Consider the following 26,544-nt stretch of genomic DNA (forward strand, 5'->3'; position numbering starts at 1 on the left):
TGTATTAGCCAAGAGGCAGAACCACTAAGATGCATATATTTCCTATGCAATTGTAGAGGCTGGTTAAACAATCCCTATAAGGTGTTATCTTCATGTGTGATGCTGGAGTGTCAAGTCTTTAGCAGGGCGAGGGGCAGTGGGAAGAGATGAGGGACCTTGAATGTAGGAGAGCAAGAACTAGCTGGGACCCACACGTCTGAGCTGTGGCACACGTGGAGATGGAGTGAAACCCATGTCGTTGTTCTTCCTCTGACTTTTAGTGGTGTCCTGCTGGGGCCCTTTCTCAAGGAGCTAAAGGCACCCATCTGGCCCAGGATCATCACAGCTCAAGGACTACCTAGGGATATTCTAATGGTTGCAGGCCAGGTTTCTACAGAAACTGCCCTTACCTTACACACTGATGAAGAGGTGTAAGGCAAGAACTAGGGTAAGGGCCCCCAAACCCTTTAATGAACCAGGTTCAGTTAAATAAGGATAATAATCAGCCATAGTCCCCTCATTTGCTTGATAATACTTTGTCCCTAGTGTTTGCTTATCTATAATGTAAAGATTGTTAACTATTCTCCATAGATAATGTCTCCTGTTCAGAAACCTAGGGGTGATTGTGAAATATCCTCCAGACCTACCCAGACCAAAAACTGACTCAACTGGTCTTGGATTCCCTACCTCAAGGAACTGCCTTGCAGCAACAGACCCACACCAAAGGTCTGTGACCAATTAGCAGACTCTGATGCGGGAGCCTTCTGCCCAGAAAACTGTCTTTAAAAAACCCTGTCTTCCCAATTCTCGGGGAGGCGGATTTGAGAAATTCCACCTGCCTTCTCACTATGCAGAATAAACTCTTTCTCTGCTGGGAACTCTGCTGTCTCTGGACACTGGCTTTCTCTTGGGCAGCTGGTAGATGAACCTGGGTGGGCGGCAACACCACTTCACACCAAGTAGATGAACTGGCTGACCAACAACTGGTGCGCACACTGGAAAATGGCTACTACTTCACTTCCTCCCTTCAGACCTGCCAGGATAATCCCCCTTGTGGACCACCTTGAAATGAAACTGCTGGAAAGGGAGTTCTGGGAAATGTAGTTTATCTTGACTTGGTGGACAAACTACAGAGTTACCACCAGGGGGCAGAGGAGATGACACTAAACCTCAAGAATGGTTTGGGATTGCTTTCAATCTACAGATTAAACATTTTTTTTTTTTTTTGTAGAGACAGAGTCTCACTTTATGGCCCTCGGTAGAGTGCCCTGGCCTCACACAGCTCACAGCAACCTCCAACTCCTGGGCTTAAGCGATTCTCTTGCCTCAGCCTCCCGAGTAGCTGGGACTACAGGCGCCTGCACAACGCCCGGCTATTTTTTGGTTGCAGTTTGGCCGGGGCTGGGTTTGAACCCGCCACCCTCGGTATATGGGGCCGGCGCCTTACCGACTGAGCCACAGGCGCCGCCCCAGATTAAACATCTTAATATTGACTTTTCTGGTCTCCTCATTTGTTTAGGTCTTTCCAACTTTCTCCTAGTAGTGTTTTGTAGTTTTCTTCTTTTTCTTCTTCTTTTTTTTTTTTTTTGAGACAGAGTCTCACTTTGTCACCCTTGGTAGAGTGCTGTGACATCAGAGCTCATGGCAACCTCAAACTCTTGGGCTCAAGAGATTCTCTTGCCTCAGCCTCCCTAGTAGCTGAGACTACAGGAGCCCACCACAACTCCCGGCTATTATTACTACTATTATTATTTCTATTTTTATTTGGTTTAGCAGGCCCGGGCCCGGTCTAAGTTTGAACCCACCAGTCCAGCATGTGGCTGGAGTCCTAATCACTGAGCTACAGGTGCTCAGCTGTGTTTTGTAGTTTTCAGTGCATGGGTCTTATACAGCTTTTGCAAGATGATTTTTAATACTCTGTGCTCTGGGCAGATGAAAAGAAGCAAAGGAGAACTAAGAGCAGAGAGGAAAGAGGGAAAGGGGTGGGGGACTGGGGACAAAGCTGAGCTCAAGGGAGGGGAAAGAGAAGAGAGAAGCTGCAGAAAGGAACATCTCCCTGGTGGGAAGAGCCACAAAGGTGTCTCTCCTCAGGCAGCCTTCAAGCCCAGGGCCAGGGCTCCACAGACTTTCCTGGGTGGTGCCCAGAGTCGTCCCACATTGCTCAACCTCTGGATAAAACAGGCCGAGCCCCCCCCGCCCCCCACTCCAGGCAGGAGCCCCTCCTCAGCACTGGCCCTTGCCCCAGCGTTCTTTCCATGTGGATTCTGAATCTTGTCTTCAGCATCCCCTACAGTGCTAACCCAGGACCCTTCTCCCACCCTTCCAGCCCAAGGAGCCCCCTGGGGTTTTCCAGGGACCTCCCCATCACTGTACAGCTGCCCTGAGGGCCTGAGCCCCACATAGAGGCTCCTGAGCAGTGGAGCCAGGCTGCAGAGGCTGATATTGCTGCACTCAGTCAGGAATCTGGTCACCACCTCGGCACATCCAGGACAAGTCTCATCCCATTACGGAATCATGTTCAGATTATATATCCCACATCTTTTCTGACTCAAGCCCAGGTGTACAGAGGGCACGTTGAGTTTGGGGTGAAGTGTCTCAGGTCCGGAGACTCGTGTGCTTAACAGCCCGTGACCTTCATCCCCATATCCCACGTACAGTTAGCAGCAGGGGCAGTGGGAGCCAAAACATATCACAATGTTTGATGTTAGGCATTTGCCCCTTGCTATCTTGATTTTACGAGCAAACTATTCTCAGGAATTCAACCGTAAACAGCAACGGTACTTTCCCCTTGCATATCTCCTCAAAAATGCACCCCCCGCCTTAGGGTCCTTCTCCTAGTAATTTTCCAGAAACTAGCCCCCTCCCCGCCCTGCTAGGAACAGCCCTTAGTTACTTCCTCGTTTGTGTGCTTATAAGCCCAGCTGAAAAATAAACTCTTCGGAGCTTGATCAGACTCTTGACTTGCTCTCATTCTTTCGTGTCTCTTGTCCCCTCATTCGACTGACCCCTTTGTTTCCCAGGTCCCCGTTGAATTCCCCGCGGGCCAGGGCATATGCTAACTAAAAAGGGAGGGCACCACGCAGGAGCCATGTCATAGTTACTTGTCTATGGTAATTGTGGACCAGCCAGGCACATGTCACCCAGGAGATGCCTTGATAAGCATCTCCTGCTTCTCCACCCCAGGAGTGATTCTCTGATCCATCCTCCTCCCCAACTCCACCCTCCAGGCTGTGAGCTCTGTCTCCTTAGATGTCTTCCATTACCCAGCTCTCTCAGGTTGCTTTCTGGAATTATAGTGTCAGAGGCCTCGAACTTAGTTTTTCTTTTAGTGGACCCAGGGTAGATTGCCTGAGCTTAGGAGTTTGCGACCAACCTAAGCAAAAGCAAGACCCTGTATCTACTAAGAAAATAGAAAAACTAGCCAGGCATTGTGGCAGGTGCCTGTAGTACCAGCTACCCAGGAGGCTGAGCAAGGGGATCACTTGATCCCGAGAGTTTGAGGTTGCTGCGAGCTATGACACCACAGTATTTTATCCAAGGCCCAGAGGGAGACTCTTTCTCAAAAAATAAATAAATGAATATATGAATAAATAAATAAATGCATTTATTTAAATACTTGTAATTTATGATACATTTACAGAGCAAAACATAGTTTCTCAACATTTTATATTATTGGACTAGATTTGAAGCCAATTCAAACAATAACGTCAGTAAAATCAAATGAAAAATATTCTGATAACATTAAATATAATGTTTACTACTATAAATTTAAATATAAATGTTTACTACTATAAATTTCAAACATAAGATACACTTTCAGGCTCGGCGCCCATAGCACAGTTGTTAACCATGCCGGCCACATACACGAGGCTGACGGGTTTGAACCCAGCCCAGGCCTGCTAAACGATGACAACAACAACAATAACAAAAATAGCCAGGTGGGCAGCGCCTGTGGCTCAAAGGAGTAGGGCGCTGGTCCCATATGCTGGAGGTGGTGGGTTCAAACCCAGCCCTGGCCAAAAACTGCAAAAAAAAAAAAAAAAAAAAAATGCCAGGTCTTTTTAGCTTAAGCCCAAGAGTTTTAGGTTGCTGTGAGCCATGATGCCACTGCACTCTACCCAGGGCAACATAGTGAGACTCTGCCTCAAAAAAAAAAAAAAAAAAAAACCAACAAAAAACCCCCAACAAACAGTAGCAGGTATAGTGGCTCTGCCTATAGTCCCAGCTACTTGGGAGGCTACAGCAAGAGGATCTCTGGAGCCCTGGAGTTTGAGGTTGCTATGAGCTGTGATGATGCCGCAGCACTCTAGCCTGGCTGACACAGAGAAATTCTGTCATTAAAAAAATAAAACAAGGGCAGCACCTGTGGCTCAGTGAGTGGGGCGCCGGCCCCATATACCGAGGGTGGCGGGTTCTAACCCAGTCCTGGCCAAACTGCAACAACAACAAAAAAATAAATAAAAAATAAAACAAAAAAGAAAATAGTAATTCATTCTAAATTCACTGTAATTATTTTTAAATCTACATCTTGTGAGTTCACTGGCTTTGCTGGTCTGTGTGGGTCACTTAGACAGGAGGCCAGGAGGACAGGTACTATGCCTTTCTTGGAAGAAGGTGCTTCATTCTGCTGCTCAGCACAAGCCTCCTGTCTTCCTTGCAGACACTGAGGCTCAGTTTCCCTGAGCCTAGAGGGCAGGAGAAATTGAATGGAGCAGGGGGTGAGAGAATGGGACAGATGACAGGAAAGGCGGTCTGGGGACTGGGACAGGAAAGAGGGGCCCAGCGGGTAAGAGAGCAGAGGGAGGTTGTGAGAAGGGAAGGGAGGGAGGAAGGTAGATGTCCTTGGGGGGAGCAGGTAACCATGGAGAGGATCTGAGTAGAGGGGAGGGAAGGGCCCAAGGAGAAAAGCGGAAGGGAGGAGGCAGGTATGATGGCAGCCAGGGGAAGGAGGTTCCCAAGTAGAAAATGTTCTGCAGCCTCCTGCTCAGGGCCTGGCTGATCTTATCCAGTCCCTTCCAGGGTTGGAAGGGCCTTCCCCGATGGTCCACAAAGGTGTTCCAGCAGTGCTCAAACTCTGAGAAGGGACAGGGGAGAGAAGTCAAGCCCCTTGCTGTGGGGAGGGGCCCCAGCAAGCATGTATGACCCTGAGGGACAGACTCTGCACACGGTCCTTCAGTGTCCTCTTTGTCATCCCTGCCCTGGGGACTTGTCTGCTTCCTCAGACTCTCTCTTCCCATTGGCATCTGAGCCAGCCCAGTCCTCATTTTTTCTGGAAGTCCCTAAGTTCTGCTTCATTTCCAGCCTCCCTCCTTGTCCCCTGGGACCACCCTCCTGTCCTGGACCCTCTTCCAGTAGGACCCACCTGGGCCCCCGAGTGCAGCCAGCACCTCTGCAGGCAGCAGACTGGGGCCTTCCACAGGGACGCTGACCCTTCCCCGCTTTCTGCCATCTTTCCAGAAGGTGGCCTCTCCCTGCCACCTCCCAAGGCTCCATGCTGACCTGCACGACTCATGATGGCCACTTGGGCCCCAGCACCCTGCAGGGCCTTCAGCCCCTCCTCATATCCAGGGTGGTGGTCATAGATGTGGGCAGCCAGGATCCGCAGCTTCACGTGACTGTTCCCCCTCAGGAACATGGCCACTTTCTGGGCACAGCTGAAACAGGGGCTCCAGGAGATGAAGCAGGTGACCCTGTAGTGCCAGGCAGGGTCCAGTTGCCAAGAACCAACACAATCCAGGAAGTGCAATTCTGCGTGGAGGGGTGGGCAGCCTGTATAACCTGCCTGAGTGTGAAGGAAGCAAAGTGTATGTCACTTGTGGGCAGGGGTCTCCAGCACAAGATGAGAAGGGAGCCCATACTTCAGTTATGGAGATGAATGAATTTTCAAGCAGTATTGAAAATAGGAAGTAAACCTGTGGCTCAAAGGGGTAGGGCGCCGGCCCCATATGCCAGAAGTGGGGGGTTCAAACCCAGCCCTGGCCAAAAACTGCAAGAAAAAAAAAAAAATTCCAAGATAAGCGAGTATCAGCCATGTAAACACAAACAGACCGTGTGTTTTATCCCAGCTCCAGTACATTCTGCAGAGCCCTGTCACTATCTGTCTTTATTTAGAATGCTGATATTTTGCCCATTATGAAGTTTTAGAACTAAATTTGGTATTAAGTAATGCATTAAATATTTCCATCTTACATGAAGATGTGATTTCTCTGATACCTGAGTTTTTAGAGCACCCTCAAACTTTGCAGCCGTGCATGGAGAGGCTGCAAGGCTGGTGAAGGAGGGGGGTTCAGCTGAGCCCAGGATCATAGGCCTGATGCCCGTGAGCTGGCTGAGCCTCTTTCATGGGGTAGTGGCCCCTTATCTATCTACTCCCTCACTCCATCTCCATATCTTCAGCAATTATTCTAGAAACTTCTACACTGTGATTCACCCTGTGCTGAATCCAAGAGATATGTAGAAATAGACCCAAAGGGCTCCCTGTGCACAAATGAGACGGACAACAGGCTCAGGCGGGATGCACCCCAGAGTCCTTGGGTCATGAGTTGATTGTCAATGTTGTTGCCCTTAGAATTGAGGGGATTTGCCCAAACTGCAATGAAGGATGCTCAACAACAGACTGGGAACTAGTCAGGCTGAGGACACCAGAGCAGAGAGGACAGCAGGTGGGACGTGACTTGGTCAGTCCCTACTCCTCCCCTGATGCTTGGCCTCCCTGGCACCCTGACAGGGGCCTTCCTGTGGGCTCCTTCCTGGTCAGGACAGACTCTCAGAATGGCCTCTTCTGCCCCTTGTCCCCCCTCAGTCTCTCTTCCCCAGGATTAGGTCAGGAGCAGACACGAGGAATCTTGGTCTGTGAAGTCAGGTCGGCCTGATCCTCTACAGACCTTCCTGTGGGAGCTGCTGCCATGAGGGGTCCTGGGCAGCGTCCTCGGAGCCACAGGGGTGACGGGTTGACCTGATACCACTGTGCTCTGGGGCAGACCCTTTCCCTCTGCCCTGAGCCCCTGAGAGCATAGCAGGAGAGGGTGGCTGAGCACCGGACAGGGGGATGACGATGGGCTTGTGATGCCAGGGCCTGGAACACGTGGCCAGATGCTGACACAGGGCTCAGAATTGCCAACCATGGAGCGCCTGGTGAAGCCAAAGTGTCCCACCTCATCCCAGAGCAGAGCAGTAGCAGCCAGTGGGACCATAGGTGACAGAAAATCTGTGAGCACCACATGCACCTTCTGCCCATGAAGGCTGGGACTGGGGCGGCCCTTCCTGGATTTTGGTAGCTGGGCTGGTCACCTGGCTCTGCAGGAAGCCTCTGTACTGGTCCAGAGGGACCCAGGAGTCACCATCCAGGAGCTGCACCTCGTAACACAGGTAGGTCCGGCGTCTCCCAGTGATAGAAGGGTTGTTTGTAAAGTTGGAAGTGAATGTGTCTGGGTCCATCAGGTGTCTCTGGACAAGAGTGGGTAAAACTCAGAGACAGAAGACTCCTCTGGGGTTACCATGCACTCTCTCCGCTCCTACCCCATACTTGTGTCTTTTGCACCCCACATCCCTGCCCTGTACCCCCCATCCTGAGGTAGCCTTCAAGGGAGACACTTTCACTCTCTTGCTGCAGCCACTCAGCCTCCCTCTGTGACCCCTCTGATGGCTGCTTGTCTCTGTCAGTGTTCCCCAGGATCAGGGCAGTGAGCTCAGGGTCTCTGCTGAGGCCGTCCCTCTTCCCAGGGCAAGGTCGTGTCTGGACCCCTGGCCTCCCCATCCATCCTGTCTGGGTTCCGCCAGCCCCACAGCCCCGGCTCAAGCTGGAGCCACTGAGGCTTTGCCTTCTTTCTGCAGGGGTGACTCGGGCCACACCTGCCTCGGGGCCACTCCTGAGTGGGTGCATGAGGAACAGGAGAGAAATGAGAATACCAGGGAGCTTCTATTTCACATAATCCCAGGATTCCCCACAGCAGAATTGACAGCACTCCACCATCCCTTGCTCTTTCCCTGCTCTCAAAGTGAGGTCACGGTTGTCTGACCCTCACCTCTGCCCTCTCCAGCGTCAGCTCTTTCCTGTTCTGTCCACCGTCCTCAGTCTCACCTGGCTCCCACCCTTGTAAAGCAAGGACTCAACCTTCCTCCTCTTTTCTTTCCCTTTCTATCTCTCAGATCTCCCGCCTAAACCTTTAGCTTCCCATTGTCACACTGATGAAAAACAAGGGCTCGGTTGCCCTAAATACCCGTTACTTTCTACAGTTTCAACCCGAAGGTTGCAAAGCTCCTTTCCTTACTACAGTCAAGTAGAGACGACCCTTCCTTTCATGCAGGGCCAAGGACCATTGTAGGATGACACTTTTGCATCTGAAGGGAACTCTTCCTGGTGCCCTTTCGCGGTCCTGTGACCAGGCACCACGCGGCCCCGGGTTCACCTGCATCCCACGTGGAGCAGCACAGACCCTTCCCTGTGCCTTTGTCTCATGCTTCTCTGCAGAGATCTTTGGGTGGAAGCAAAGAAACAGCGCGGCTGACCAGACAGACACTGGACTGTGTGGAAACGGGCGCTCACGGGGTTGCAGGAAGAGCCGGACAGCAAGGTTGTGCAAAGAACAAGAGGCCTGTTGCTCCAGACACCCTGGGAGGAGAAACCAAGGACCATCCTTCCAGGAACCCCCGCCTGAGGAAAGAGCTCTCTAGAAGTTTTCTCCTCTCTCATTACTCCCTTCAGGGCAGGGGTCAGATGGCTGAGCCTGATCCCAACCCTCCCTTGTCCTGGGCAGGCACCCGATGACAGTTCTGACTGTCCCGTTACACCTGTGGTGAGGTCCTGGTCATAATGATGTGTCTCCAGCCTGTCCTTTCTTGTTTTCTTCCATCTGATCTTTCTTCTTGTCTCAGTTTTCCCAGTGTCAGTCACCTTCTGTGACCCCTGAATACTCCTTTCCTCCCCACAATCTCCTCTGCAGGAAGGCTGACCAGGCCAGCTGACAGCTGTCACCCAGAGCTGTCCCTTAATCACCCCACAGTGTGGCCCTGGTTCCCTGGATACCCATCACCTTCCCTGCGAGAGTCCGTCCTGTCTGCTGGACTGTGTCCTCAGTAAGAGTGTGGGGACACATAGTGGGCCCATAGGTGACAGAAACCTCGGGCACATCCCCTGCTGCACCTGCCCTTCCAGAGCCTGCTGTGGACTTGTTGCCCCACAGGGCTCCCTGAGAAGGGGATGTGGGCTCTGCTGTCTTCCAGCACCCTGGCAGCTGCCAAGAAATGCCACGTCACCCTCGTGCTCAGGGGTTCCATGTTCATCTGTGATCTCTGAGAATCGTCACTGTGCTGAACGGACACAAAGCCGCACATCCACATGCACTGATGAGGGGACCACAGGAAGCTGCTCCTCTAGAGGACACCCCAGTCGGTCTCCACAATGTCAGGGATTCAGTCAGATGTCCAATCTTCTGTTTGCCTCGCCCCGGCCTTTCAATGTCAAAGGTTCCCATTTTTATCCTCCCTGAGGATTTTCCCATATTGTTCTTTCAATGATGGTCTCACCTTCACTTCGAAAACGATCCCTCCTTCCTTAAATCCTTTACTCTGGATGTGGCGCCTCTGCCTTTGGGTTTGTATTCAGAGGTATTTGTGTCCTTTGCAATTTGTGTCAGTTTTAGAGTCCTTGTGTTGGTGAAATGTTTCAGGAGACATCTTACCTTGATCCAATCCTCTTACCTCTGTTGTACGAGTAGATGTGACAGTCTGTGGAGCACTGAGGACAGTCCCGATGGCACCAGCCTCACCAGGGCTATTGTCCCACTGGTATTGAGAGCCCAGGACCTGGAGACCTGGTCAGTGCCCCAGTCACTGGGCTGTCCCGTCCCTTCCTCCTCAGTGTGGCAGATGCTGACAGGGCCCTCAGCCTCGGTCCTTGTCCTCACCACCTTCCATGCTGCCCTCCTCACCCCCAGCTCCAGCCCCTGCAGCTCTGTGCAGAGGAACCTCCCCAGCCGCCAGTCAGCTTGACCCAGCTGTGCAGCCAGAGGTGCCCTGGAGCAACCCCCACCAATGGGGCAGGTGCTGCTGCAGCAAGGAGCCCGGCTCGCCTGGCCAGTGGGGATGATGTCCACCCGAGAGGGACACTGTGGACCTCAGGGCCGCCCTGTGCGGATGAAGTGTCCCCAGCCCAGCCTCACTGTCTGCCTTTCCTCCTGTCCTGTGTCCCCATCACTTTCTCCCCGTCCTGTTGCTCCACCTAAATAGGTCAGCCAGGGGTGCAAAGGAAAATACAGGCCGCCAGCAATGTTTTAGTTAGTGAAGTTCCAAATGATATGCTGTAACCTGTGTAGAAATTCCAGCTTTCCTGGGCATGCAGGGTTTCTTCGCTGACAACCCCCACATGAAGCCCTGGTGTCCGACCTTGTGACATCAGTGACCACAGATCTTACTGCTTCAGGAGCTTCCAGGATGTGACCAGGATGTCTCCCCACTTTCTGAAGCTCCTTCTCCAGCTCCCAGGTGACTTATGGCTCTGTCCCTCTCTCTGGGTCTTCTCAAGCCCTAAGCCCTTCATCTCCCCTCTCCCATGGGGAGCCCAGTCCTGCTCAGGTCCTGGGTCCCCCTGTACCTCGATGTCTCCTCAACATGTCTCTAAGGCTGGGGCATCCAGTTCAGGAGTCCTCAGGAGGAAATTCCAGCTCCACCGGTACCCTGTCCCACCCCTCCACGGCCCCAGTGGAGCTTTGCCTGGTGTGTTCTGGGGAAAACCTCACTGACAGCTCTGGTGTACCTAGACCCAGGGTGAACCTGGGCTCTTGACCGCCCACCTGTGTGTTCTCAGGACTCCACATAGCAAAGTGGTGCTGGGAACCATTCCCTGGGGCTTGGAGCCATTCCCTGCTGCTGGTATTTGGTGATGTGAGATGGGATTGGGTATGGAAAGGGCTCAGCCCAGGGCCGGAGACCAGGCTAGTTGGCAGCAAATGAAAGACAGATGGGCAGGCCGGGCACAGTGGCTCATGCCTATAATACTAGCACTCTGGGAGGCCAAGGCAGGTAGATAGCTTGAGCTCACGAGTTCAAGATCAGCCTGAGCAAAAGCAAGACCCCATCTCTACTAAAAATTGAAAAACTGAGGCAAGAGGATCGCTTGAGCCCAAGAGTTAGAGGTTGCTGTGAGCTATGATGCCATGGCACTCTACCCAGGCGACAGCTTGAGACTCTGACTCAAAAAAAAAAAAAGAAGAAGAAAGAAAAAAAGGTGGGGAGAGTCCACTGTGAAACCATCTTCACTCACTGGGGTGCGACCCCTCATTTTCAGGGAGGTACTGGCTCCCTCCACACCTGCTGCAGGAGACGGGGTGAGACGCAGAATGGGGGCCATTAGCCAAGAGACCTGGGCTGGAACCACAGCCGGGACCTGAAAATGATGGGCCAGGCCCAGAGAGAGGGTTAAGAGGAGAGGAGGGTCCCCAGGGGTTTGAGGTGCAGCCCAGGAGGGGAGAGTCCTTGGGGAAGGAGGAGGTTCAGGGGCAGAGGAGCTGTGAGGGCCTCAGTACCTGGGCCCCGGTGCTCAGATGACTTCCATGTCCTAGTCCCCTCACGAGTCCTGATATGGTCCTCCTTGTTTCTGGGATGGTCACAGTGTCGGGTCCTGTGGTCTCTCCACATTGTTTTACAACCCTGGAGCCTTATATGTGGTCAGAGTGCCCTGGAAGCCGGTGAGTCAGTGGTGCTGTTTCTCTCCCCTTTCTAAACACTGGACTTGGCATGGCACCCACATTGGTGTCACAGAATGAGGAAGTTCTCTGCCACGACACGCCCTTTAGGTTCTCCACACAGCTTCAGTTTTGTTTTCCCGGCTGTGACATCAGCCTCACGTGGGTGTTTGTGGACTCATGAGGGTCGGACTGAGTCTTACAGAGCAGAGAGCTTAGCCCACCACCATTCTGCAGACCCGTGTGACGACAGCCAGATCCTTGGATCAACACATCTAAAGCACACTGGACAACATGCCACTCAGAGTTAAATGCTCTGCAACATATTGTCAAAGCGGCAATTGGACCCAGGGCTCAGAGAAGAGGCAAGAGGGCTGGTGGGTCTCCTTTCCAGCCAGGAGGGAGGCCAGGACCCTGCCCTGCCTGAGGGTGGACAGGGGCAGCCATTGTCTGGGCTTCTGGCTCCCACGTGCCAGCACAGGGTAACCCAGATGTGAGTGGGTAACAGTTTCACTCCAGCCCCTGGGTACGGCAACTTTTAGAAGTGCCACCACCTGGAAGTTCAGGGAGAGCTCCCCAGGAACTGCTATGGCCCGCTGTAGGTGCCCCCCCCCAGTCACAGGTCCTCTGTCTACTGGAAAATGAGTCTCTTGGAGCAGCAATGCACAGCCACCACTGGTCCTTTCCTGGCTGTCCATTGGCAGCCTGGCGGGGGAGGTGGGATACAAGGAAGGCATCACTAGAACCTAACAGAGGACTCCCCATCAGGACCTGGGGCAACACTGGGCCCTTATCCAGGGGTCATGGCTGAGACCCAGGTAGGGGCCAATGGGGAGGGGAGGAGCCCAGTGAGGGGCCAGGTCCAGGGCTGGAGCGGCACAAGGGGAAGGGGAGAGGAGCAGCCCTAGCTCAGCTCCAGCAGGGAGGGGAGCTCAACCCAGGGCAGGAGGTCATGGGCAGAGACAGACACCAGGCCAGGGCAGCAGAGGCCAAGGCTGAGGCTCACCTGTGTCTGTCCTGCCTTCCACACCAGTTTCTAGCTCTGTGACATATGGCTTATTTGCTTCATGACAGTAGGAAGCTACCACCTCAGGATGTCACAGGTGCCTTAGTCACAGGTCCACACATGTGACTAAGAATGGGCTTCCCAGGCAGCTATTTTGGGCAGAAAGTATCTGCTACTGTCCTGGCCAGACACACACACACAGTGACATGAGACTAGGGTACCCTAGACACCCCCAGATACCCAAATCAACATGTCAGATGAAAGGGTGAGGGGAGAACTTGGACATCAATTTTGGTTCTTTGATCTGGATTTCTGGGCTCTGACAACAGCCTCCCACCCCAGAAGCAAGTGACCAAAAAGCTACAAAGTGTAGTCACTCTGGGCAAAGGGACCAAGCTGGAAGAGGACCTGGGACCCTGCCCTGGAGAAAGACGCTATCTCTGCTGTCCTGGGGCAGGTCCCAGGTAGACCCTTCTCATCCTCCAGGTTCCATCTCACAAGCCCTCCCCTGGCACTCCTCCCGTACCCCATCTCCCCAGGGCCTCACCTTAGAGCAGGAATCGTCAAACTTTTTTTTTTTTTTTTTTGTAGAGACAGAGTCTCACTGTACCGCCCTCGGGTAGAGTGCCGTGGCGTCACACGGCTCACAGCAACCTCTAACTCTTGGGCTTGAGCGAGTCTGTTGCCTCAGCCTCCTGAGCAGCTGGAACTACAGGCGCCCGCCACAACGCCCGGCTATTTTTTTGTTGCAGTTTGGCCGGGGCTGGGTTTGAACCTGCCACCCTCGGCATATGGGGCCGGTGCCCTACTCACTGAGCCACAGGCGCCACCCGGAATTGTCAAACTTTTTAAACAGGGGACCAGTTCACTGTCCCTCAGACCGTTGGAGGGCCAGACTATAGTTTAAAAAAAAAACTATGGGTGGTGCCTGTGGCTCAGCGGGTAGGGCGCCGGTCCCATATGCCGGAGGTGGCGGGTTCAAACCCAGCCCCGGCCAAATTAAAAAAAACAAAAACAAAAACAAAAAACTATGAACAAATTCCTATGCACACTGCTCATATCTTATTTTGAAGTAAAAAATCAAAACGGGAACAAATACTATAATTAAAATGAAGAACAAGTAAAGTTAAATCAACAAACTTACCAGTATTTCAATGGGAACTATGGCCCTGCTTTTGGCTAAGAGATGGTCAATGTCAGGTTCCATATTTGTCACTGCTAGTCATAACAAGTGATGCAAATGTGGATCAGTTAGTCTAGATCTGGTTGGAGATTTCAGATGTTTCGTTCTGGAAAAAGTCTGTTCACAGACATAAGTGCTGCCAAAGATGGTTGCCATTTTGAGTGCATGGTTCCTGAGATTAGGGTATGTCTCAGAGGGGAGAGATGCATAGAAATTAGGAAGGCTGCTGGACTTGAATGTGTCTTTCAGAGAGTCACAATTCTGCAGTTCAGCCAGTTCCATTTGATAAACTGTATCCACATTTTCAATGTCAATAGAAAATGGGTTATGGAAAGCTATATGTCCTGTTCATGGAGATGAAGCTCTTTAAATCTAAATTGGAACTCCTTTTGCAACTTTTCCAGTGAATCCACACATGTTTTGTTTGGGAATGCAACCAATGGATTTTCTGCTAACAGATTTTGAGTTGTGGGGAGATGGCAGAAATTTTCCTTCTTCACTTGTTTGATGAGGAGGCCTAATTTTACTTCAAATGCTTTCACATGTGATTGCATATCACAGATGAGCTTCCCCTTTCCTTGAAGTTGCACATTGAAACTGTTGAGTAACTCTGTTACATCTGTCAGAAAGGCAAGGTGCCATTTCCATTCTGCATCATTGAGCTCTGGTACTTCTTTGTTTTTTGAAACATGTCAGAAGAAAAGCTGATTACAGAAAGGCTGTAATCTGTGGAAGTAAGTCATAGAAATGTTTCAAAACTCTCCCTCGACTCAGCCAACGAACTTCTGTGTGGTACAGAACATCTTCATAGGCAACATTTAGCTCAGACAGAAATTCCTGAAATTGTCTGTGATTTAGTGCATTACCTCTAATGAAGTTAACACAAGATACCACAATTTTCTTTTTTTTTTCCTTTTTTTTTTTGGTAGAGACAGAGTCTCACTTTATGGCCCTCGGTAGAGTGCCGTGGCCTCACACAGCTCACAGCAACCTCCAACTCCTGGGCTTAAGTGATTCTCTTGCCTCAGCCTCCCAAGTAGCTGGGACTACAGGCGCCCACCACAACACCCAGCTATTTTTTTTGGTTGTAGTTCAGCCAGGGCCGGGTTTGAACCCGCCACCCTCGGTATATGGGGCTGGCACTCTACCAACTGACCCACAGGAGTCGCCCAAGATACCACAATTTTCATAACAGAGTCCCACTTCAGTGATTTACTACACAGCACTTGTTGGTGGATGAGGCAGTGTATGGCTATTGGACGAGAATGGTTATGTTTGTCCATCTCTTGGTTAATGCAAGCAATTACTCCTTTCTTAGACTCCACCATGCTAGGAGCACCATCAGTTGTCACACTGGCTAGTTTAGCCCAGTCCAGCTCGAAACCATTCACAGTTTGGCACCTTTTCATAGATATCCTCTCCTGTAGTTGTTCCTTTGATGCTTTGCAGTGCAGCAAGCTCTTCTGCAACTTTGAAATAGTCATTCGTTCCTGAATAAAAATTAGAAGTTGTGCAGAATCATGAACATCATTACTTTCATTGAGTGCCAAGGAAAAATAGGAAAGTTTTTTTGCGGAGGTTTGCAAATGCTGATGCAAATTGTCTCCCATTTCTTCAATCCTTCGTGTAATTGTGGGTCCTGAAAGACTCACTGTACTAAATAAATCAGCCTTCTCTGGACACATCTCTTTGGCAACAGAAAGAAGGCATTCTGAGAGGAGGAGTTGAGAGACAGAGAGAAGGAGAGGAGTCGGAGAGTGCGGCGCACATTCCACACATGCTCACTACAGGCCCAGGACAAGTCGGCTGCTAAGCAGGACAGGCAGCGGAGGCTTAAACACCCGGCAGGCTGGATAAATGTCCTCGGAGGGCCGCATGTGGCCCGCGGGCCGTAGTTTTTTTTTTTTTTTGTAGAGACAGAGTCTCACTTTATGGCCCTCGGTAGAGTGCCGTGGCCTCACACAGCTCACAGCAACCTCCAACTCCTGGGCTTAAGCGATTCTCTTGCCTCAGCCTCCCGAGTAGCTGGGACTATAGGCGCCCGCCACAACGCCCGGCTATTTTTTGGTTTTGCAGTTTGGCCGGGGCCGGGTTTGAACCCGCCACCCTCGGTATATGGGGCCGGCGCCCTACCGACTGAGCCACAGGCGCCGCCCCCGCGGGCCGTAGTTTGAGGACCCCTGAGCTTTGCCCCCACCTGGGAGCCCTGTGTGTCCTGGTTCCCTGTGTAGGATTGGGCATGGGTTCAGGGAGAGTCACCTCATTAGCAGGCATAAGCTGTGTCCTCATATATGGCCTGGTCCCCTGTAAGGAAAACTGGAGACAGGCTGAGTCACCAGTCTACATTGGTCAGAGGGACAGACCAGGGCAGAGGGAGCCTGGGCAGGGTGCTGGTTCCCTCGTGCAGGTGACCCAGAGTGGATGTTCTGTTCATACCTGGAGTCCGTGCCGCTCTTCATGAGGTCCCAGCTCTGCCAGCTCTGTGGGTGCCCTGCCCAGCTGAGAGCAGGGAAGGATGACAGGCTGCAGGAGTCTAGTTCAGGGTCTCAGCAGTGTTTCAGAGGCTGTGTCCAGTCATCTCATAGGATATAATCTGAGAAGGGGCAGCTTGTGAGGGAGCTGCAGCAGAGTGATGAGGGGATGGACAGAGGTAGGGCCAGACCCACAGAGAGGACCTGGAGAGAGATGCAGGCCAGGGACACCTGATGTTAGAACAATAGGACAGAGAAGGAGCCTTGGAGATAAGAGATACTGGGTGTAGGGTGGCCAGGGCCAGAGGGACCTCTGTGCCTGGTGCCAGGCGGTCTGGTTGTGCTCCATCCCTGAGTGGCGTCCTAGCTGTAACTTTTCTGCCCAGGTGCTTCCAGAACATGCCAGGTACCTGCTCTGCCCCCATCAGTGTCACTGCTCTGCACACCATAAGTGTTGCCTTCATCACCATCATCATCCTCCTGTTAGTGCTCCTGTCTCCCCAGCTGGGCAAGGGGCGGAACAGAAGGGCAGAGCACTGGTGTGAGATGGGGGCAGGGGGTTCTCCCTCTGGTGCCCATGCTCTTGTGCCAGACTTTGCTTTGATTGGGCAGGACCTGTCCCTTGCTTCTAAGTAATGCAGTTGGGAAGAAGTGACAGATGTTGCTTCTGTGACCATGTTGTTATAGAAGATTCGGTCTTGCTAACCAACCCTCCCTAGGGAATCTCTGTTCTTGAGGATGAGGACATGGTGGGGGACCCATGTGGTCAGGACCTGTAGGTAGCCTTTAGAGGATAGCGGGTGGCCTCCATCCTCTAGCCAGCAACAGCAGAAGGTTTCAGGCCCACAGCTGCAAGGAATGGATTCTGCCACTTGAGCTCAGAAGGGCTTCACCTCTCATCTTACCTCCATGGTAGCCCTGCCAAGGCCCTGGCCAAGCCTCACCCAGATTCCTAACCCACAGAAACTGTGCGATAAGAAATGTGTGCTGTGGGCAGCGCCCGTAGCTCAGTGGGTAGGGTGATGGCCACATACACCGAGGCTGGTAGGTTCGAACCCGGCCTGGGCCAGCTAAAATCAACAATGACAACTGCAACAAATAGCCAGGCATTGTGGTTGGTGCCTATAGGCTCAGCTATTTGGAAGGCTGAGGCAAGAGAATCACTTAAGTCCAAGAGTTTGAGGTGGCTGTGAGCTGTGATGCCACAGCACTCTACTGAGAGTGACATAGTGAAAGTCTGCCTCCAAAAATTAAAAAATATAAAATAAAATAAAATACATTCTCTCTTAAAAAAAAGTGTGTTGTTTTAAGCTGTTACATTTGAGGTACTTTGTGACACAGCAGTGGAAACTAATACAGAGAAGAACCTTTTTTTTGAGACAGAGTCTCACTCTGTTGCTCTGGGTAAAGTGTCATCATAGCTCATAGCAACCTCAAACTTCTGGATTCCAGTGATCCTCTTGCCTCAGCCTCCCAAGTAGCTGGGACTACAGGCACCTGCCACAATGCCGGGCTAGTTTTTCTATTTTTGGTAGATGGGGGTCTTGCTCTTGCTCAGTGTTGGGTAACCAGCCCCAAACTTCACAGTGGTTCTTTCCCAGTGCTTGGCAGAGACAGGAGAATGAAGGAGAATGAAAAGACAGGCATAGATTTAAAGTTTGTTTTTTTGTTTGTTTGTTTTTGAGACAGAGCCTCAAGCTGTTGCCCTGGGTAGAGTGCCGTGGCATCACAACTCACAGCAACCTCCAACTCCTGGGCTCCAGCGATTCTCCTGCCTCTGCCTCCCAAGTAGCTGGGACTACAGGCGCCTGCCACAACGCCTGGCTATTTTTTGGTTGCAGTCGTCACTGTTGTTTGGTGGGTCCTGGCTGGATTCAAACCTGCCAGCTCAGGTGTATGTGGCTGGTGCCTTAGCTGCTTGAGCCACCGGCGCCGAGCCCAGATTTAAAGTTTTAAGAACAGCATGGGCCAAGGGATGTTTGCTCCTTATTGTGAGGCTTCAATAAAGACCAAGACTCCAGGGTAGCTGTATGTTTATTTCCATATATCTGGTAGGGGGAAGGCCAAAATCTTTACATCGTAATTCTTGCTGGGCTTGCATTTCCCATTAAACTGTGTTTTAAACTAGCTACGTTAATTAGACTGATTTACCTTTTACCATTATTGCTCTAAGTTACGTATGATCTTAACACAAACAGAACATGGGACAGGAAACAGTCCAGGAGGAGGATGTCAGAGAAGACCCCAATTAGTCCCCCCCCACCCCCCGCCCACACACACACACAAATCACAGGAGTGGCAATTAACACTCAAGAAGCCTTGTGCTCAGATGGACCGATGCTTCTGACCACACCAAGGTGACAGAAGAAAGGACATATTTTTCTCTTTATCTAGTCTGGAGCAACTGTTGGTCTCTTTAACAAGGTTTAAATGTTCTGCATTCCCTAACTCCCCCAAATCACTCACTCTCCCTGAGGCAAACCTGGCCTGCTCAGTGACCTGGCAGTGGAGTCACCCTGGGGAGGGGTGAAGTTTCAGCAAGATAGTTTCTAGAGCAGTGGTTCTCAACCTTCTAATGCCTGGCCCTTTAATACAGTTCCCTCTGCTCTAGAACCTTAAAGGAGCTGCAGCAGTGCATTTTGCATCAGGCTTTGGGTTTCTCTGATCCACTTCTCTCCTATCTCTGTTCCCTTTTCCCCATCATCTGCAATCATTTTCTTTTCTTTCTTATTTCTTCTTCTTCTTATTTTTTTTTGTAGAGATAGAATCTCACTGTTTTGCCCTCAGTAGAGTGCAGTGGCATCACAGCTCACAGCAAATTCCACCTCAGGATCCTTCTTTGCTTTGGGGGAAGCACTCCCCAAACCAAGTCAGTGAAGCGCCCTCTAGTGTCCCAAGCCGGTTTCCTCCTCAGGGCTCCTGCACTCCTGAGTCCCTTTCCATGGACCTCCCAGCTTCTCCCCTCACAGCAGTGAGTGCTGCTTCCCTCCTTGAAACAGGGCAAAAGGGTCCCTGCTCTCTTCTTTGGGGACTGTGTCGGCAGGAAGTGGGTGCTTGGTGTTGGATGAATGATCCCTACAAACCTTCCCTTCCCAGTCCACTAAGTACAGATGCCTGGGATCTCCCAATATTCCTTAAGACACACTTTAGAATTCACAGGACCACCAAGGCAGGTGAAAGCTGGCTTTTCTTTGTCCTTTTCAGCCATAATCTGTGACTATACTCACTCTTTCAATGCTGGCGCTGAGACCCCCTAGGAGCAGTTAGCGGGGCAAAGCTCTTTTCTTTGAGTCTGTTCAAACTGCAGCAATCCACAACCAAGTAAATTTCACCCAATTCTCCTTCTTACTAATGGGCAAGTGCCTGGGTGACTCAGAAATAAAGAATTTGAGCAGTTCCTCTTTATTTTATTTTTTGAGACAGAGCCTTAAGCTGTCACCCTGGGTAGAGTGCTGTGGCATCACAGCTCACAGCAACCTCCAACTCCTGGGCTCAAGCGATTCTCCTGCCTCCACCTCCAAGTAACTGGGACTACAGGCACCTGCCACAACGCCCAGCTATTTTTTGGTTGCAGCCATCATTGTTGTTTGGCGGGCCCAGGCTGGATTTGAACCTGCCAGCTCAGGTGTATGTGGCTGACACCTTAGCCACTTGAGCCACAGGCACTGAGCCCAGTTCCTCTTTAAATAACTTATAAATTGCTACTTTCTTTTTTTTTTTTTGTAGAGACAGAGTCTCACTGTACCGCCCTCGGTAGAGTGCCGTGGCGTCACATGGCTCACAGCGACCTCTAACTCTTGGGCTTACATGATTCTCTTGCCTCAGCCTCCCGAGCAGCTGGGACTACAGGCGCCCGCCACAATGCCCAGCTATTTTTTTATTGCAGTTTGGCTGGGGCTGGGTTTGAACCGGCCACCCTCGGCATATGGGGCCGGCGCCCTACTCACTGAGCCACTGGCGCCGCCATAAATTGCTGCTTTCTGGATGACTCCCTGACAATGCACCTTGCCGGAGCCCACCTCTGTCCACAGAGGGTGGAATTTCTCCTCGTGGCTTTAGACCGTCCTTCTCGGCCTGTCTTCACCTTTCCATGCACGCTCTTCTGATTGCTGTGATTTGACAAAAATATTAATACTTTGCAGGGCAACTCCCCTTACCCTTCATGGTCTTTGAAATCAAATGAGTTGCCAGGTGTGGTGGCTCACTCCCTAGCATTCTGGGAGGCCAAGCAGGTGAATCACTTGAGCTCAGGAGTTCGAGACCAGCCTGAGCACGAGTAAGACCCTGTCTCTAAAAATAGCTGCATGGTGTGATGGGCACATGTAGTCCCAGCTACTCCAGAGACTGAGGCAAGAGGATCGCTTGAGCCCAAGAGTTTGAAGTTGCTGTGAGCTATGACACTACAGCACTCAACTGGGGAATGACAATGTGAGACTCTGTCTCAAAAAAAGAAAAGAAAGAAATCAAACGAGTTGGTGCAAATTCTGTGTCAGGTTTGAGTAAATCTCCATCAGATTTTTAATATAATTGCATTGATTTATGGATTAGTCATGTGGACAATTGGTATTGTCAACCTCAATCTGCATTTATTTACTTATTTATTTTTAAGACAGTCTCAAGCTGTCACCCTGGGTAGAGTGCCGTGGCATCATAACTCACAGCGTCCTCCAACTCTTGGGCTCAAGTGATCCTCTTGCCTTGGTTTTTCTATTTTTTTTTTTTTCTTTTTTTTGTGGTTTTTGGCCGGGGCTGGGTTTGAACCTGCTACCTCCGGCATATGGGACCGGTGCCCTACTCCTTGAGCCACAGGCGCCACCCGGTTTTTCTATTTTTAATGGAGACAGGGTCTCACTCTTGCTCAGGCTGGTCTTGAACTCCTAAGCTCAAGCAATCCACCCGCCTCAGCCTCTCAGAGTGCTAGGATTACACCCATGAGCCACTTCGTCTGGCCCTCAATCTGCATTTAAAATGAAATCAGAAAGTGCCACCCAGGACTGGGCACACCATGGAAGCTTGGTGTCCTTCCTGACCTGGCACCAAATGGCAGTCAGACCCTGGGTCCCCAGAGCAACCTTCTCTACCCCAACATCTTGCCAAAAGCATCTTTTGGCTGCCAAGTATCTATTACCAGTCATGTGCACAGCCTGGGGCTGGGTGTCCCTTAGGATGCAGGGATGGTCCAGGCTGGAACAAGCCCTCTGGCCGTTCAGAGTCCTGTGCTATGGGGACCTCTATAAGGATATGGGCCCTTGTTCTTTTTTTTTTTTGTAGAGACAGAGTCTCACTTTATGGCCCTTGGTAGAGCGCCGTGGCCTCACACAGCTCACAGCAACCTCCAACTCCTGGGCTTAAGTGATTCTCCTGCCTCAGCCTCCCGAGCAGCTGGGACTACAGGCACCCGCCACAACGCCCGGCTATTTTTTGGTTGCAGTTCGGCCGGGGCCGGGATTGAACCCGCCACCCTCGGTATATGGGGCTGGCACCTTACCGACTGAACCACAGGTGCCGCCCTGGGCCCTTGTTCTTTCATGCCCTGGGACAGAGTTCAGAGGTCAGAAGTGAATCTAGGGTTGCAGCAGAAACTGGGAACCTACACCTGAGAGAAGCACACACCCTGAGGTCACTCTTCTGCTGCAAGTTTCACCCTGTGACCTGTGGCAGAGTAGATGTCATTGTTCAGGCATCTGGAGAGTGAAGGGTGGGGCCCAGTTTCCTTCAGCCAACTGTTCATGGGCCACACTGATAATACCTAGAGCGGGGAGGCTAACCCAGCTCAGTGGCACCAGGCCAGTGACCTTGGGGCTCAGTGGGTTCCTTGTCCCTCCTCTGGCTCCGCAGCCCCTGCATATAGTGACAGGACTCTGCAGAATATACTGGAACTGAGAAAAATTACAGTCACCACTCCTGCTTCCTTTGTGTTTACAAGGCTAATATTCGTTCATCTCTAGATTTTTGCATTAACTTGATATTTTAAATAATATATAGAAATTAGGTCATCTTGATAATTGAGGTGTGGGTTCCCCTTTCATCTTGTGCTAGAGGGCCCTGCCCCCCAACCTCAGCCTGGTCCAGGTCTCCCCGCCCTGTTCACAACAAGTGAGTCACACTTTGCTTTCCTGCACATTCAGGCAGGTTACATGGGCTGCCCACCCCGCCACGCAGAGCTGTGCCTCCTGGACCTCATTGGGTCTTGGCAGCTGGACCAGGCCAGGCCCAGGCCTCGGTGTCTCCAAGGAAGATAGGAGGCTTGTGCTGAGCAGCAGAATGAAACATTTTCTTCCAAGAAAGGCAGAGTGCCTGTCCCCTGTCTAGGTGACACACACAGACCAGCAAAGGCAGTGGGATCACTAGATGTAAATTTAAAAACAATTACAATAAATTCAGAATGAATTATTGTTATTATTATTATTTTAGAGTATGATGGTGTCCCAGCTCATAGCAACCTCAAATTCCTGGGCTCAAGCGATCCTCTTGCCTCAGCCTCCCAAGTACCTGGGACTACAGGCGCCTGCCACAATGCCCGGCTAGATTTTCTATTTTTAGTTGAGATGGGGTCTCTCTTGCTCAGGCTGGTCTCGAACTCTTAAGCTCAGGCGATCTACCTGCCTCAGCCTCCCAGAGTGCTGGGATTATAGTAGTGAGCCACCATGCCCCGCCAAAATGGTTTTTAATTGATTACTGAGATTAGTATTGGAATTAGTTTGAAAGTAATCTAGTAAAATGAAATGCTGAGAAACTTACATAATTATTTATTGCTCTGTAAATATATCATAAGTTACAAATATTCAAACAAACACTTTTTTTTTTGTAGAGACAGAGTCTCACTTTACCGCCCTCGGTAGAGTGCCATCACGTCACACAGCTCACAGCAACCTCCAGCTTCTGGGCTTACGCCATTCTCCTGCCTCAGCCTCCAGAGCAGCTGGGACTACAGGCACCCGCCACAACGCCCGGCTATTTTTTGGTTGCAGTTTGGCCGAGGACGAGTTTGAACCCGCTACCCTCGGCATATGGGGCTGGTGCCCTACTCACTGAGCCACAGGCGCCACCCCAAACACTTTTGATGTCTTTTTTTTTTTTTGTGGTGAACCTTCACATCTGGCTAGGGTCACAATTTCCTTGCAATGAACAAAACTATGCTAAGCCTTTCAGGAGAGGAACTGATTCAGATCTGACCCAAATTTACAAAGTTATGTGGCCAGCAGCCCTGTTTGGAGGGGACAGACGTCATAATAATTACAGAGAAAGCAGAGTCCCACAGTGGATAAGACCCACACGTGTATAGTCAGGGAGTCCTGGGAGCACCCCATCCCTACACCCTTCCTGACCGCATCTCTGAGAGAGGGAGCGCCAGGAGGGCACAGCTGACAGCCAGGATGGGGCCATTGCAAGGAAGGAGCCCAGGCAGGGGCCAGGTCCAGGTCTGGGCCCAGGATAGGGGCAAGGGAAGAGGAGCAGCCCTAGGAGGCCCAGCTCAGTCCCACTGGGTTAGGAGGGCCCAGCCCAGGGCAGGAGGGCAGGGGCAGAGACAGACCCCAGGGCCAGGGCAACAGGGTTCAGGTTTGGGGTTCAGCTATGTTTGTCCTGTCTTAGGCACTGGTTCCTGGCTCTGTGACATGTGGCTTATTTGCTGAATGACAGCAGGTGGCTCCCCCTCAGAATGTCCTGTGGGACCTCAGGAGCCAAATATTGTATGTGACTATGAATGGGCCCCATAGGCAGCTCTGCTGGGCAGAAAGTGTGCATTGCTGCCCTGGCCAGACCACACACACACCCCTAGTGACACAGAGTAACAAAAGAAACCTTCTTGGGGTACCCCAGACACATGAGAGGTCCATCTCAGGTCTACCCTGAATCAGAACACTGTGACCTTTTAAGACTAGGCACAGTGGCTCACGCCTGTAATCCTAGCACTCCGGGAGGCAGAGGTAGGTGGATTGCTTCAGCTCATGAGTTCGAGACCAGCCTGAGCAAAAGTGAGACCCCCCATTTCTACTTAAAAAACAAAAAAGAAAAAAACAAAACAACCCAGAAAACCTGAGGCAAGAGGATCGCTTGAGCCCGAGTTGGAGGTTGCTATGAGCTATGATGCCACGGCACTCTAATCAGGGTGACAGCTTGAGACTCTGTCTCAAAAAAAAAAAGAAGACTGTGACCTTACCCATGGAGTGGGGTGGGGTGAGAAGGACGTGCTCAAATCTGTTCCTTTTGTTTTATTTTCTGGGCTCTGACAACAGCCCTGTCTCCATTCACTGGTATCAAGTGACCCCAAATCCAGTCATTCTGGGCAAAGGGGCCAATCTGGGAGCAGACCCAGGTGCTCCCCCTGGTGAGAGAGCCCCAAGTCAGCTGTGTCCTAGGGCAGGCTCCTGGCACACCTGCCACCATCCTGTGGATCTGTGCCCCTGTGCCCCTGTCACCCTTGGCCTCATCTCAGTGTTTCACCCAAGACCTAGGTGAAGGGGTTCTGTAAGTGGACTGGACACAGCCTTGGCAACACTGCCGAGCCCCGGGGCTGGGCCTGTGGTCCTTCCCAGCTCTAGGTGGGCAGGGCTATGAAACACACATGTCAGCTACTCTCTAGACGAGGCACCGTGCTGTTTTCTGTTAGTGGGTAGAAGAGTCCGACAAGGAAACTCATTTAGACGATGACACCCACGGTAGTGGCAGAGCTGGGCCCTCCCTTGGAGCACCATGGGCCCCAGACCCGAGCAGAACATTCACACTGGCCCAGGGTGACCCAGGCTGAGCCAACCAGCACGCTGCCCAGGCTCCCTCTGCTCTGGTCTGTCCCTCTGACCAGTCTGGACTCCTGCTGGGCACCTACCTGGTCTCCAGTTTTCCTTACAGGAACCAAGGCAGGTTCTTGGCACATCCGTCACCTGCTAAGGAGGGAATCTTCAGGAACATCCCCCAACCCCAGCATGTGAACCCCATTCCTTCCTTACTCTCAGACCCATCCTTACTCTGGTGGAAACTCCAGCAGAATGTAGGACTATTCACATTTTCACTCAACCTTCCAGAGGCAGCAGTGGGGTGGGTGGGGGGCTATCAGTCCCAGCAAAGGGCAGGATTTTTTTTTCTTTCTTTCTTTTTTTTTGGTTGCAGTTGTCATTGTTGTTTAGCAGGCCTGGGCCGGGTTTGAACCTATCAGCCCTGGCACCCTAACCACTGAGCTACAGGCACCGAGCCAAAGGGAGGATTCCATCCTTCTTCAGGACACAAGGAAGGGACATGCTGTCACCTCAGGAGTCACAGTCAGTCGGAGGAGTCCAGCACTGATGTGGGGTCCAGCGTTCACCGTGAGGCTCTGTCGCTGCCCCCACAGAATTCCCTCCCCCCGCCCCGGCAGCATGTTGTCCAGGAGAGGCCAGGTGTGTCTGGAGACACACCAGCAGAGTCAGGTTCTAATGGACAGGGGACATCTGTGCAGATGAGGGGCACATATGGGAAAGGGGGGCACAGCAGTCCTTGGGGGACCTTTCCCTACTCTTCCAGGCTGTGGTGCTTCTTAAAGCTGCTGTATCCAGGGCCTGGAGTGAAATTGCCACACACTTCTGTCTGGGTCACCTTGTGGTGGCACATGGAAGCCAAAAGCCCAGACAGTGGCTGCCCCTGCTCCCCCACCCCAGGTGAGGGTGGGGTTCTGGCCTCCCTCTTGGCTGGTGGGGAGACCCACCTACCCTCTCTTCTTACTTCCTGGAGCCCTGTGTCCATATGAGGCTGGTACCATGTGCTTCAGAGAACTTAACTCTGGGCAGTATCTGGCCCAGCTAGCTTTAAACATTTTAGTCCAAGACCATCTCTATCATTAAATGAGAAGGGTTACAAGGGGACTAGGCTCGGTGACCGAAACCCATAATCCAAGCACTCTGGGAGGTTGAGGCAGGTGAATCACCTGAGTTCAGGAGTTTGAGACCAGCTGGAGCAAGAGCGAGACTCTGTCTCTACTACAAATAGAAAAAATAAGCTGGGCATCATACCAGTTGCCTGTGGTCCCAGTTACTCAGGAGGCTGAGGCAAGAGGATCTCTTGAGCCCAAGACTTTGAGGTTGCTGTGAGCTATGACACCATAGCAGTCTACCCAGGGTGACTATCTCAAAGAAAAAAAAAAAAAAGAAGAAGGGTGACAGATGTGACATTGTGGTAGGGGTCTTGCCTCCCTGGTGTGTGACAGTAGAGAGAAACAGGGACATACCCGCCAGTGACTCACTCACAGGGCAC

At 51.5% G+C, this 26,544-nt stretch overlaps 1 protein-coding gene across 2 annotated transcripts; it reads right to left on the reverse strand.

Annotated features, from left to right (window-relative positions):
* Positions 1 to 3,663: 3,663 nt before the first annotated feature.
* On the reverse strand, positions 3,664 to 11,668 carry LOC128580557 (DNA dC->dU-editing enzyme APOBEC-3A-like). Of its 2 annotated transcripts, XM_053582530.1 has the most exons (5): positions 11,502 to 11,668; positions 11,240 to 11,362; positions 7,270 to 7,425; positions 5,479 to 5,761; positions 3,664 to 5,053 (listed from the first exon to the last, which is right to left on the reverse strand). In XM_053582530.1, the coding sequence occupies exons 2-5, from the start codon at positions 11,324 to 11,326 to the stop codon at positions 4,665 to 4,667; spliced, it is 915 nt and encodes a 304-aa protein (XP_053438505.1). In that variant the 5' UTR covers positions 11,327 to 11,362; positions 11,502 to 11,668; the 3' UTR covers positions 3,664 to 4,664. The 2 variants fall into 2 exon arrangements, with proteins under 2 accessions (XP_053438505.1, XP_053438506.1); XM_053582531.1 differs by lacking the exon at positions 7,270 to 7,425.
* Positions 11,669 to 26,544: the final 14,876 nt, after the last annotated feature.

This window comes from Nycticebus coucang, chromosome 3 (genome assembly GCF_027406575.1).
Source record: "Nycticebus coucang isolate mNycCou1 chromosome 3, mNycCou1.pri, whole genome shotgun sequence".
Taxonomy (NCBI): domain Eukaryota; kingdom Metazoa; phylum Chordata; class Mammalia; order Primates; family Lorisidae; genus Nycticebus; species Nycticebus coucang.